Here is a 14,053-nt window from a genome sequence, read left to right on the forward strand (position 1 = left end):
AGATCCTAAGGGATATTTAACAAATTTAAATGCAAGCAGTTTAATTAATGATGCAGATATAGCTGATATAAATAAAGCTAGATCATTATTAAAATCTGTTATAAGCACCAATCCAAAACATGGTCCTGGGTGGATAGCAGCTGCACGTATAGAAGAATTAGCTCAAAGAAAGGATAAAGCTAAAGAAATAATTATGAAAGGATGTATGGTATGTTCAAAAAATGAAGATATATGGTTAGAAGCTGTTAGGTTAGAAGACAAATTAAGTGAAGTAAAAATTATTCTAGCTAAAGCTATCAAACATATACCAACATCAGTTAAATTATGGCTAGAAGCATATAAGAAAGAAAAAAATGTAGATGATAAAAGAAAGGTATTACGTAAAGCTATAGAATGTATACCTAATTCAGTGAAAATATGGAAAGAAGCTATTTCTCTAGAAAATGAAAATAATGCATATATATTATTAAAAAGAGCAGTTGAATGTATACCTCAATCTATTGAAATGTGGATAGCTTTAGCTCGATTATGCACATATACAGAAGCACAAAAAGTTTTGAATGAAGCAAGAAAAAAAATACCTACCAGTGCAGAAATATGGATTAATGCATCACAATTAGAAGAAAAACAAGGAAATATAAAGATGGTAGATATTATTATTAAAAGATGTATAGAAAATCTATCTTCAAAAAATGTTATCTTTGATAGAGACAAGTGGATAAAATTTGCTGAAGAATGTGAACAATCAAAATTTACTCATACCTGTGAAAGTATTATAAGAAATACTATGCATATAGGAGTAGAAACATTAAATAAAAAAAGGATATATAAACAAGATGCTCAAAATTGTATTAATAATAAATCTATACATACTGCAAGAGCTATATATAATGAAGCATTAAAAATATTTAAATCTAAAAAATCATTATGGCTAGCATTAGCAAATTTGGAACTAGCTCATGGAAAAAGAGAAGATGTTGATGAGGTTTTACATAGAGCCGTACAAAATTGTCCTCATTCAAGTGTTCTATGGCTTATGTTAGCTAAACAAAAATGGTTAAATAATGAAATCGATAAAGCACGTGAAATCTTAGCTGAATCCTTCATACATAATCAAAATGCAGAAGTGATATCTCTTGCTGCTATCAAATTAGAAAGAGAAAATAATGAATTTGACAGAGCTCGCTTTTTATTGAAAAAATCAAGGGTCCAATGTAATACACCTAAAATATGGATGCAATCTGTTCAACTAGAGAGGTTATTAAGAAATTATAAAGAAGCCAAATATTTGGCTCATGAAGCGTTAAAAATACACAAAAATTTTGATAAGCTGTATATGATAGCTGGGCAGATAGAATTAGAAATGTATAGATATGCTAATGATGTAGAAGTAAATGAAACAAGTGATAAAGCATATATCAAAAATGATCATGATGAAAACAATTTAGGTGATATGAAAGATAGTAATATGAATATCAAGGATACAACAACAAAAGGTTATGGTACCAATAATAATGAAAATAATAGTAGCAGTTTTATGCCTAATGATATTTCCAAAGATATTTCTAATCAACAGAATGGAGGTAATAAAAATTTTAAAAATAAAAAGGAGGAGGAATATATTAATTTAGATAATGATCCATATAAGAATGCTCAGAAAATATACGAAGAAGGTTTAAAATATTGTGCGTCATCTATTAATTTATGGATATGTGCAATCGACTTACAAATAGAAAAAAAGAATTATACAGGTGCTAGAGCTTTAACTGAAAAAGCAAAAATAAAAATCAAGTATTTAAATTCTTTTAATAATAATAGTCATATTTTAAAAAGTAAAGAAATTATCGAAACGAATGAACAAATGTTTGATACACATGATGATGAATATAATAACTTAAATAAAAATATGGATGGTTCGAAGAGTGTCAATAATACAGCTAGTAATATTTCTAAATCTAAAAATGAACTTGAAAAAAAATCATCAGTTAATAATAATGCATATGTTAAAGTAATCGAAAATTATGATTTATTATGGTTAAAACTAATAGAAATTGAATTATGTTGTAATAATAAAAATTTAAATCCTATAATATCAGAAGCATTGAAAGAATGTCCTTCCTCTGGTATTTTATGGTCAAAAGCTATAGAACTAGAAAATAAAAATTTACAAAATAGTAAATCAGTTAGTGCTTTTAATCATTGTGGTAATAATGCCTATGTTATATTAGCAGTGGCAAAATTATTCTGGGTCAATTTTAAAATACAAAAAGCTAGAAAGTGGTTCTATAGAGTAATTAACTTAAGTCCTCATTTTGGAGATGGATGGGCAACATTTCTCGCATTCGAAATTGACCAACAAAATGAAATAAATCAAAAGGATATAATAAACAAGTGTATAAAGGCAGAACCAAACAGAGGTAATAATAATAAAAAGATATATATATATATATATATATATATATGTTTATATTTATATATGTTTATATTTATATATATTTATATTTATATATATTCATTTATTTATATTCATTTTATATTTTCATTTTTTTTTTTTTTTGTTAGGCTATTTGTGGAACAAAATTACAAAGAGAGTAGAAAACTGGAGGCTGAAATATCCACAAAAATTATATAAATATATTAAGGATATATATCCTCATGTTTTAAATAAAAAAATTTCAGACCCAATTTGGAAAATTATTACCGACGAAAATGTAGATACTAGTTATTTGTTAACAAATCAAGAAAAGGATACAGAAAAAAAAGACGAATGTAATGAATCCGTTGAAAATGAAAAGGAATATCAAGAAGAAACAAATGATGTAGAGGAAGAAGATACAAAAAAGGATTCAAAGGAACACCATAAAAGTGAATCAAAAGAAAATATTCCAAATGAAAAAGATACAATGAAAAATAAGAGAAAAGATATAGGAACTAATGAAGAAGAAAAAGACAAAAAAAAAAAGAAAAAATAAATTATCTCACATATAAAAATTAATTAATGTATGTCATATATATATATTTTATCATTTTATGAATAACATATTATATTATAATATATTTTATTTTAGTATAATTTTTTTTGTTTTTTATATAAAATTTTTTGAAAATTATAATTTTATATTGATACATGGGATATTCCATTTTTTATATAAGTTAAATTGTTAATATATATATATATATATATATATATATATGTTATTTTTCTTATAATTAATTAGACTTTATAAAAAATTTAATTTAAACATTTGAAAATGTTTCAAAATAGTTTTCACAAATAAATATATAAACATATATACATATATATATATATATTAAAATTTGATGAAAAGATTAAATTAATTCCATTTACAAAAAAATAATAAAATATACAAATACGCACATATATGTAAAGACCAAATGTTGATTAAATATAATATATAAATATATATATATATATATATATTTATTTATTTTTATCTTCAGTTTTATTTTTATGTTTATGTTTTTTTTTTTTCTTTTTTTTTTTTTTTTTTCTTTTTATTTCTTTTTACATATTCATCATGATTTTGTTCGCCTGATTTATTAGTTATTAATTTACTATTATGTATAATATTTTCATTCTTATTAATATGTTTATTCTTAATTTTAATATCTTCTTTTTTGTTGATTTTTTCGTCTTCTGCTTGTCGATGTTGTTCTAAGCTAGTGCAAGCAGGACTTATTATACAAGTATCTTTTTTAACAAATAATGAGTACTTTATATTTTCATTATTTCTGACAATTTTTTCATTTGAATTATTATTACTGTTACTAGAATTTGTTCTATTATTATTATTATTATTATTATTATCAGTATTGATTTTCTTAGCACAATTATTGTACATATTTTCCCACCACATCCCATTGTCATTTTCTTCATGTTCATTATAACCAAGCTGTATCAAAATAAGTCAAACAAACAAAAACATATATAAAGCATAATCACAAATACATATATATATATATATATATATATAAAAGGGAGGGCAAAAAAAATTAAATAAATAAACAGTATATATTTTATAATTTATTTAATATAACATTTTAACATATTACCCCATGTTCTCCATATTTTTTTATCTTTATAATTTTCACGTCTCCATTTTCGTGTTTTCCTAATCCCTTACCCCTTACAAAATAAATAAAAAAAAAAAAAAAAAAAATATACACATATATATATATATATATATATATATTATAATAGACATGTTAAAATTATCATTATGCATTATTCTAATATATATATATATTTTTTTTTTTTTTTTTTTTTTTTTTTTTTTTTTTACTTTTCCCATCCAAACTTTTGAAGAATATAAGAACCAAATTTTGATTCAACCGGTTTGGATTGATTTTCTAAAAAACAAAAAAAAAACAAACAAAAAATTAAAATTAAAAAAGAACCGTAGAGAAAAGACCCGGAAGAATTATCACAAAAATATATAAAAAAATTACATTTAATTATTTAACTTTATATTATATACATATAAACCTACAAATAACCTTTGTCTTAATATATATAATATTTTTTACACTTACGAATATCACTTAATAATTTTTCATAATACTTTTTGGACATAGTTCTAAGTTTTATTATATATATTTAATTATTTCTTTTTTATTTTTTCAAAAAAAAAAAAAAAAAAAAAAAAAGTTCAACATGTTTGACTTTAAATAGATATCTTATTTTGGGTGTATATATAAAAAAAAATTTTGTTATTTTTAAAAATATTATAATATAACGAATAGCATTTTCATTTTTTCGTTAATTTATTAATTTATATTTACAAAAGAATTATATATAAATATAAATATATATATATATATAATATTGTTATTATGTTTTCCTTTTTTTTTTTTTAAATGAATAAATAATGTTATAGAAATATATTATAATATTAACATATGTATCTATTAATATATATATATATATATATATATATATATATATATATAATGTCAACAAAGGAATATATATTCTTCCCCCATAGGACATTTAAATATATTCAGTATGCAACATTATGGAACCTTCAATTATATAACAAAAACAAAAACAAATACAAATATATATATTATAATATATATATATATTTTAATTTATTATTATATTTTTTTTTGTGGTATCTATATAATTCATACAAATATAGAGATTTTTTTCTTTTCTTGAAAATTAAAAAAAAAAAAAAAAATTAAAATTTCACATATGAAATATTTATATATATTTTTTATTTATTTTGTATATATAATTGAATAAAAAAATATATATATTATTGCAACTTCTAACACTAGTTTAAAACCATAGATATTGATTATTTTTTTATTTATTATTTTTGAATTTATTATTTTATTTTTTTTTTCATCATTATAAATCTAGGCTTATATTTTTTTGATTCAAGGTTATTTATTATAATATATTATAAATAAATTACATAATTATATAATAATACATAATATTATAATATATAAATTATATATAAGTAATATTTATATAAGTGCATAAAAAATAATATGTATATAAAATATATATATTATTACATATTTGTAATAATAGATAGTTTATTAATATTATATATATAATATGATGATAAATGTATATATTATATTTTATTTAATATGAGGTTATTATTTAAAGGGGGGGGAAAAAAATACTTCACATGGTATATAATATATATTATATATATATATATATATATATATATATATATATAATATATATATATATATATATATATTATATATATAATATATATATATATGTATAATTCCATAATTAAAAAATAATAATTATATATATATGTAGTCTTAAAAATAAACCTTTAAAAAATTAAATATTTAAAAAACACCCTTTTAAGGCCCAAAAAAAAAAAAAAAAAAAAAAAAAAAAAAAAAAAAAAATTTACGTATATATTATATATATATATATATATATATATATATCAGTATTTAAAAAATACTAAATAATATAATTAATATATTATATATATATTTTAAAAAATAATAAAATAAAAAATTATTATAATTATAATATAATATGTAATATATATATATAATATGTATATTAATAATATTTTTATTATATATAAAAATATGTTTACTATTTTTTTACATACATATAATATATATATATATATATATAATATTAATATATATATATAATATGTATATTAATAATATTTTTATTATATATAAAAATATGTTTACTATTTTTTTACATACATATAATATATATATATATATATATATAATATTATTTTATAAATATATTATAATTCTTATTATTTTATATTTTAAAATACATAATATATATATATAATATGTATATAATATAATAATATTTTTATTATATATAAAAATATGTTTACTATTTTTTTACATACATATAATATATATATATATAATATTATTTTATAAATATATTATAATTCTTATTATTTTATATTTTAAAATACAAACATTTTTATTGTTTTTAACGTAACTATAATATAAACTATTCGAATGTAAAAAAAAAACCTTAAAAAAAAAAAAAAAAAAAAAAAAAAACATATTTTTATATTAATTTACAAAAATAATAATTTATGTGATATTTATAATATTATATATATACAATAAATATATATATAATTATATATATCTTCATATATTTTTTTTTTTTTATAATATAAAAAACAAAAGCATAGATATATATATAATATAAGAAAATAAAACTATATTTATTATATTTATATAATATTTATTTATTTTTTATTTATGTATATGCAAATGTATTTATATATAAATAATACAAAAAAAAAATAAAGTAAAAATATTTTTTCCTTATATCATTTCACAAAAAAAAATTTTAATATAATTAAAAGAAATTAGAAAACATACATACAATTTTTTATCAGATATTATTATATAATATATATAATACAGAATTGTGTGAATAAATATATATAACATAGAAGTATTTATAAAAATACAATTTTATTCATTTTGTTATTTTTATTATATTTTTTTTTTACGCCAACATCAATTTTTTTATTATATATATTATATATATATATATATATATATATCAAAATAATAATTTATAGAAGCACTTTCAAATATATAAAATATTGAAAATAAGAATAAAAGCTAATTACAAAACGACATTACAGAATATTAGAAAGTTATATATAAATACTATATAATATGTACATATATATTTATAATTTTTTGGAATAATAATAGATAGAAAGGAAAAAAAAATTGAAAATAATATCAAAAAAGAAAAAAGAAAATTTATAACAATTGTTTATTTTAGAAAAATGGATGTTCTCACAAGGTCATATTTCTTTTAAATTTAAAAAGATAGTTGTGGACAGATAATTCTTTTGTTATTTTTTTTTTTTTCTTCTTTGACATTTTTTTTTTTTTTTTCTTATCCTTATTATTCCATCAATTTTTTTTTTTTGCTGTTTGTATTAACACCCCTTAATCATTGAAGTAGTCAAAAATATAATAGTATATATTAAGAGAGGAAAAAAAAAAAAAAAAAGAAAGAAAAAGGCAAGATTGAATATTTTGGAGATATTAAAAGATAGATTTGAAAAAGAAAAAAAAAAATAATAAATAAATAAAAAGAGAATATATGTAATAACATCGTAAATATAAGCTATATATATATATATTTATTTATTTATTTATGTTTATATTTATATTTATTTATTTATTATTGGAAATATATTTTTACCTATGGATATTTTCTGTCAAAAAATTAAAAGGAGAAAAAACGAATTGCCTAAATTATCTTAATATATATATTTTTTTGAGAACATTCAAGCGAATAAAGAAAGAATAAAAAAGAAATAGATAAACCATTATGTTTGAACAAAAAATAAATTTTGATATAATAAATAGAATATATATATATATATATTTATTTATATAATTGTTTTTTTTATATTTATTTGAAATATTATTATTTGAGCATAGCTATATATATATAAATATTATATATTTTTAATATAAACAGTATCACATAGCTATATAAAAGGAAAATATATTGCATAAAAAATATATTTATATATATATATATATTAATTGCAATACGAAAAGAAGAATTAATTATTTTTGAATCGTTTGAATCTATTCCTTATTTTTTTGAGAAAAATATATTCTTAAATATGAGTTCAGTTAATGAAGATAATAAAATGGAACTTGAATTAAAGGATGAGGATGTAGCTGATGTTGAAAAGGATGTAATAACTGACAATGTTGAAAATGATAATGTGAATGATGAAAATGCAGGAAATGTAGATAGTGTGGAAGGTGTTGAAGAGGTTCATGTTGAAGAGAATGACAAAGATGAAAATGATGTTGTTATAGAAGATGATGTTAAAGAAGATGATGTAAAAGAAGATGATGTAAAAGAAGATGATGTTAAAGAAAATGATGTAAAAGAAGATGATGGTCAGGATGATAATAATAAAAACGAAGAAAATAAAAGTAGCAATCGTTGGGCTGATATGTGTGAAGATTGTGATGCTCCATTAGGTATATATAATAATAATATATATATATATATATATAATGAAAAAATAAGATAATATTATATCAGTATATATGTAAATATATACACCTATATAATATATATTTAATATATTTAATATATATAATATTTCATTTATTTTATTTTATTTTTTTTTTTTTTATCGTAGTGGATACATACAATGACAATAACGATATGAAGAGCAAAGTTGTTGATAACAATTTTAATAACAACGATATGAATAATAATATGAAGCAAAATTATTATATGGCTCCAAAAAATGGTACGTGCATTTTATAATTTTTTTACACTGTATTAAGATTATCGAGCACACACATATATATATATATATATATATATTTATATATTTATTTATTTATATTTTAATTTTAATTTTAATTTTAATTTTAATTTTTTTTTTTTTTTTTTTTGTGCAGATATGAATAATTATGCCACGTGCTACGAAATATATATACGCAATTTACACATTGATATCACAAAAGAAGAAATATATAACTTGTTTGACGGGTATCGAATAAAAAGAATTAATATATTAAACAAGAAAGGTAAGACAGCTGCTGCATATGTTGAGTTCGATAATATGGAAGATATGAACAGATCTTTAGAGTTGAATGCGAAGATGATATATTCTGGAAATAATTCTTTTGAACATGGTACTATATCAGTAATAATAAATAAAGACAAAATGAAGAATTTCCATGTAAATCAGAAGCAAAATAAATTCAAGAAAATGATTAATAGAAATAATAATAATTTTGGTAGTATTCGTCAAAGTAATAATAACATGAATAATATTATGAATAATTATAACGGCAACAATAACAACAACAATAATAACAACAATAATAATAATAACAATAATAATAACATTAATAATAACAATAATAATAACAACCATATGAACAACAACAACAATAATAATAATATGTATAACCATATGAATAATAATAATAATAATAATAATAATCCGTTTTATAATGATAATAATAAAAACATGAAAATGGATATGATGAAAAATGTAGGAAATACAATGAATAATAATATGAATCAAAATTTTAACTATAACAATATGAAAGGAAGTTATATAAATAACAATCAACAAGTAGGAGGTTCAAACATACATATGAATCACCAACAAAATAATAATAATATGTTAAATGATAAAATGAATAATAATACTTTTAATTTTAAAAACCACAATTATGTAAATAATAATCATATGAATAAACAAAGTATTGCTGATAATAATAATAATAATAATAATGCTCAAAGCGGAACTGAACAAAGGAAAAAATTAATTCTGAAAAAAAGATCCGTGCCACTAGACCAAAAAAGTTATGTTGTCAATCCAAATATTTTTGGAGAAGCCAAACCTGTTGATATTGACCCAGAAAAAATATTAAATGAAAGTACTACAAAGGAAAAGGACATAAACAGCCCAAATGACAGCAACAACAACAACAACAACAACAACAACAACAATAATAATAATAATAATAATAATAATAAAAATAATAGTGATGATGATGCTGAAAAGAAAAATGAAAATATGGAAGATGTAGAAAGGAAAAAAGAACAACAAGATGGCACAGATAAATATAAAAAATTAAGCCATCTAAGTAATAATAATAATATGAACGAATTTAATAAGGACAACAAAAATAATAATATGTCTAATAACAAAAATGTCTTCAACTACAAAAAAAATAACAACACTAATAGGAACTTTAATTATAATAATAATTTTACAAACAATTCAAAAAATAATAATAATAATAACAATAATAACAATAACAATAATAATAATAATACGAAGAAAATATTTATGATGAATAAAAATAATGCAAATAATAATATGAAAAAGAATATGAACAATTTAGATAGTAATAATATGTCAGGAAATAAAAACCTAACAAATCTAAATCATTCAGGTAATGTGAACAATAATAATATGATTAATGATGTGAATAATAAAAAGATGAATAATATGAATAATAAAAATTTTAATAAAAATATAGATAATAATATAACTAGAGATTTTTCAAATTTAAAAAATAATAACCTAGATGAAAATAAAAAAAATATTAATGTTAGTGTTATACATAGCCACATATATGAAAATAATAATAAGGTATATGGTTCAAATCAAGATGAAGATAATTCAACAAATAATAATATGAATAATAATTATGTAAATAATGAAGTAGCAAATAGTAGTAATGTCAAAGGAAAATTTAGTAACTTTAGAAATTCACATGGTAGTATGGATAAGAAAAATATAGATCATAATAATAATAATAACACATCATATCAGAAGAAAGAATTAAATATAATAAAAAAAGATGATAAAGCTAATATTAAAAATATTATTATGAAAAATATTAAAAGAGAAGATAATAATAGTAATAATAGTTCATACAATGCTGGTGCTAATTTGTCAAGCTCAAGTCACTTCCGTAATGATAGTTCATCAAATATCAGAGGTCAAAAAATGAATGATAAGAAAAATACAGAAAATGATTTATTAAATAATGATAATAGAGATAGTTCTAAAAATATGGATGACGAACAAGGATATGACCATATGAATAGAAATATGAATTCAAAAGGAAATACAGATAGATATAACAACAATAATAATAATAGTAGTAATACTAACTCATATAATTATAATATGGAAAATCTTTATGATAACTCATTGAAATATGTAAAGAATGCAAACAACTTAAACAAAACCAAAAAAATAACTGCAGTAAAAACAGTTAAGGTTATAGCTACAGAAAAAAAATATGATGATGAAAATGGAGATGAAGATAATAAAGATGATATTAATAGTAATAACATAAATGGAGAAACAGGAAATGAAAAACATTCCAAAGAAGATAAATACCATGATGATAAAAAATTAGATAATTCAAATGAATCTATAAAGAGTAATGATAATTATACTTATGAATCAGATGTCTCAGATAATAATAATAGTATAGATAATAATAATAATAATAAAGATATAACAAGTACTAACCTTAAATCTACTTTATTGCAATCAAAAACAAAGAGGAGAGTTAAGAAAAAAACAACAGACGAAACAGAAAATAATAATGTAGAAAATAATGAAGCCAACGGCGATAATAATGCAAATGCTGCACAAGGAAAAAGTCAAAAAATTGATATTCTCATCAAGCCAAATTTAAAGAAAGGTGAAAATATATGGGAAGCTAGAACTCATCTATTGGTTGAACAAAAAGAAAATGCTGTATCAAATGATAAGGCATCACATTATAGTTCTAGAAGAAGTAGGTCCCATTCTAATAAAGTAAGCAGAGGTAGTAGTCGAAGAAGAGAAGGAAGTAGTAGAAGAAGAGATAGTAGTAGAAGACGTGACAGTAGTCGTCGAAGAGATCGTTATAGTAGACGATATGAAAGAAGGTCCGAACGAAAAGATGATAGTAGAAGAGAAGAAAGAAGAGGAGGTGATAGCAGAAGAGATAGTAGTAGAAGAGACAGTAGTAGAAGAAATGACAGAAGAGATGAAAGTAGAAGAGATGAAAGTAGAAGAGATGAAAGTAGAAGAGATGAAAGTAGAAGAGATGAAAGTAGACGAGATGAAAGTAGAAGAGATGAAAGTAGACGCGATGAAAGTAGAAGAGACGAAAGTAGACGTGATGATAGAAAAGATGATCATGCTGATAGTGTTACAACAAAAAAAGATGATTATAAAAGAAGAGGAACAGATGATAGTAAAAAAGAGGATAATAATAGAGGAGGAAGTTCATATGATTATAATAGTAGAAAACATAGAACATATGATAAACATAGTAGCAGTAGAAATAATTATGATAGAAAAAGAAATAGTAGATATAGTGTATCAGATAAAAAAAATTATGATAATAAAAGTTATATATCAGATGATAAAAGAAAACATAGAGATTCATATGATAAAAGTTTTAGAAATTCACATGATAGATTAAGTTATAAAGATAATTATGAAAAAAATAAGGATATGATTTATGAAAGAAATAGTTATATAGATTATGATAAAATTGATAATAAATATTTTTCAAATAATTATAATTCCTTAAGACATAATAAAAATTATAAACATCATGGTTCTCACTCCAAAATTAATAACTATAATTATTCAAATAATTATAAATCATCAAATTATTATAAATATTCATCCAAAGGTAGTTTTTATAAAGATACTAAAACTTCATCCAAACAAAATGATAAAGATAAACAAGAATCAAAAACAGAAATGCAAACCATTCCAAAGAAAGCTATTGTAACAGCTGTTAAAACAAATAATGTTTCTATAAAAAAAAATAGATACGAGTGTTTAGGAGATGCTGATGAGAGCGACAAATGAATCAAAAATTAAAAAGAAAAATATATATCTATGTGTGAATATATATTAATAAATATATTTATTTGTACACTTGAATTAAAATACAAATATGATGTGTTATCAATATATATATATATATATATATATATTCACCAAATTGTGTTTATATATAAAAACACGAAGTGTTGCTTATGCTTTACAAACAATATCTTTTATTTTCATATCGTACTTCAATGTATTTTTTTTTTCTTTTTTTTTATTATTTAATTATATTGTTATATATATATATATATATATATGTACATAATAATTTTATAAATATAATAAAGATTAACAATTTATTCAAGTTTTCATATTTTTTATTATTTTATTTTACTTCATTTTATATGTGTATATCTTATCCTTTATTTTTATCGTGATAAAAAAAAAAAAAAAAAAAAAGAATTATTTATTTATTTATATTTCTGTATTTCACACTCAATAATAATATTATATATATATATATATATATATAATATATACATATATTTATAATTTATTATATGTGTGAAGATATGTGTATTCATATGAATTCATTTTTAAAAATAAATGTTACTAAAATTAAAGAAAAAAAAAAAAAAAAAAAAAGGAAAAAAAAAAAAAAATATATAGAAAATAAATGGAAAAATAAAGATAGAAATAATTAAATTGTTTTGCTTTAAAATGTTTGAATATGTTTATATATATTATATATATATATAAAATGAAAGTGCGCAAATATATTTTTAGTTTTAAATATATATATATATATATATATATATTCTAATTATTTATATATATGTTTACAAATCGTGTATTTATACATTTCCATTTTATACATATACATTTTTGTACAATTCTAATTATTATTTATATATTAGTGGTTATAATATTCTCTTGTATTATTCCAATATAGTTTTTTCTTTTATTTTATGTTATGCTTTTTTTTTTTTTTTACTTATAATTTTTTTTCTTTTTTTTTAATTTTAAATTTATTATAATTAATTAATAAATTTTTTTTTTTTTTTTTATTTTTATTTTTTTTATATATATTTATATTAAAATTTTTTTTTTTTATATAATTAGTTTTAATTAATAAAAAAAAAATAATAAAATAAACAAACAAAAAATTAAAA

The 14,053-nt window shown here is 19.1% G+C and overlaps 3 protein-coding genes across 3 annotated transcripts in view; 2 read left to right on the forward strand and 1 right to left on the reverse strand.

The window, feature by feature from the left end:
* Positions 1-2,972, forward strand: part of PGSY75_1110200 (putative pre-mRNA-processing factor 6) — a gene marked incomplete at both ends in the record, with an annotated part of 3,994 nt that extends 1,022 nt beyond the window's left edge. Inside the window, 2 exons of the mRNA XM_018786222.1 lie at positions 1-2,417; positions 2,563-2,972. The exon at positions 1-2,417 is cut by the window's left edge and continues 1,022 nt beyond it. Of these exons, the coding sequence (XP_018641017.1) occupies positions 1-2,417; positions 2,563-2,972 (2,827 nt within the window). The remainder of the gene's footprint in view (positions 2,418-2,562) is intronic.
* Positions 2,973-3,476: 504 nt separating this feature from the next.
* On the reverse strand, positions 3,477-4,594 carry PGSY75_1110300 (hypothetical protein; the record flags this gene model as incomplete). The annotated part of the gene is made up of 4 exons (XM_018786223.1): positions 3,477-3,914; positions 4,075-4,147; positions 4,305-4,371; positions 4,555-4,594. The coding sequence occupies 4 exons, from the start codon at positions 4,592-4,594 to the stop codon at positions 3,477-3,479; spliced, it is 618 nt and encodes a 205-aa protein (XP_018641018.1).
* A 3,571-nt stretch (positions 4,595-8,165) lies between these two features.
* PGSY75_1110400 (asparagine-rich antigen) lies at positions 8,166-12,920 on the forward strand (the record flags this gene model as incomplete). Its single annotated transcript, XM_018786224.1, has 3 exons — positions 8,166-8,535; positions 8,700-8,813; positions 8,968-12,920. The coding sequence occupies 3 exons, from the start codon at positions 8,166-8,168 to the stop codon at positions 12,918-12,920; spliced, it is 4,437 nt and encodes a 1,478-aa protein (XP_018641019.1).
* Between the last annotated feature and the right edge of the window lie 1,133 nt (positions 12,921-14,053).

This window comes from Plasmodium gaboni, chromosome 11 (assembly GCF_001602025.1).
Source record: "Plasmodium gaboni strain SY75 chromosome 11, whole genome shotgun sequence".
In the NCBI taxonomy this organism is placed as follows: Eukaryota; Apicomplexa; class Aconoidasida; order Haemosporida; family Plasmodiidae; genus Plasmodium; species Plasmodium gaboni.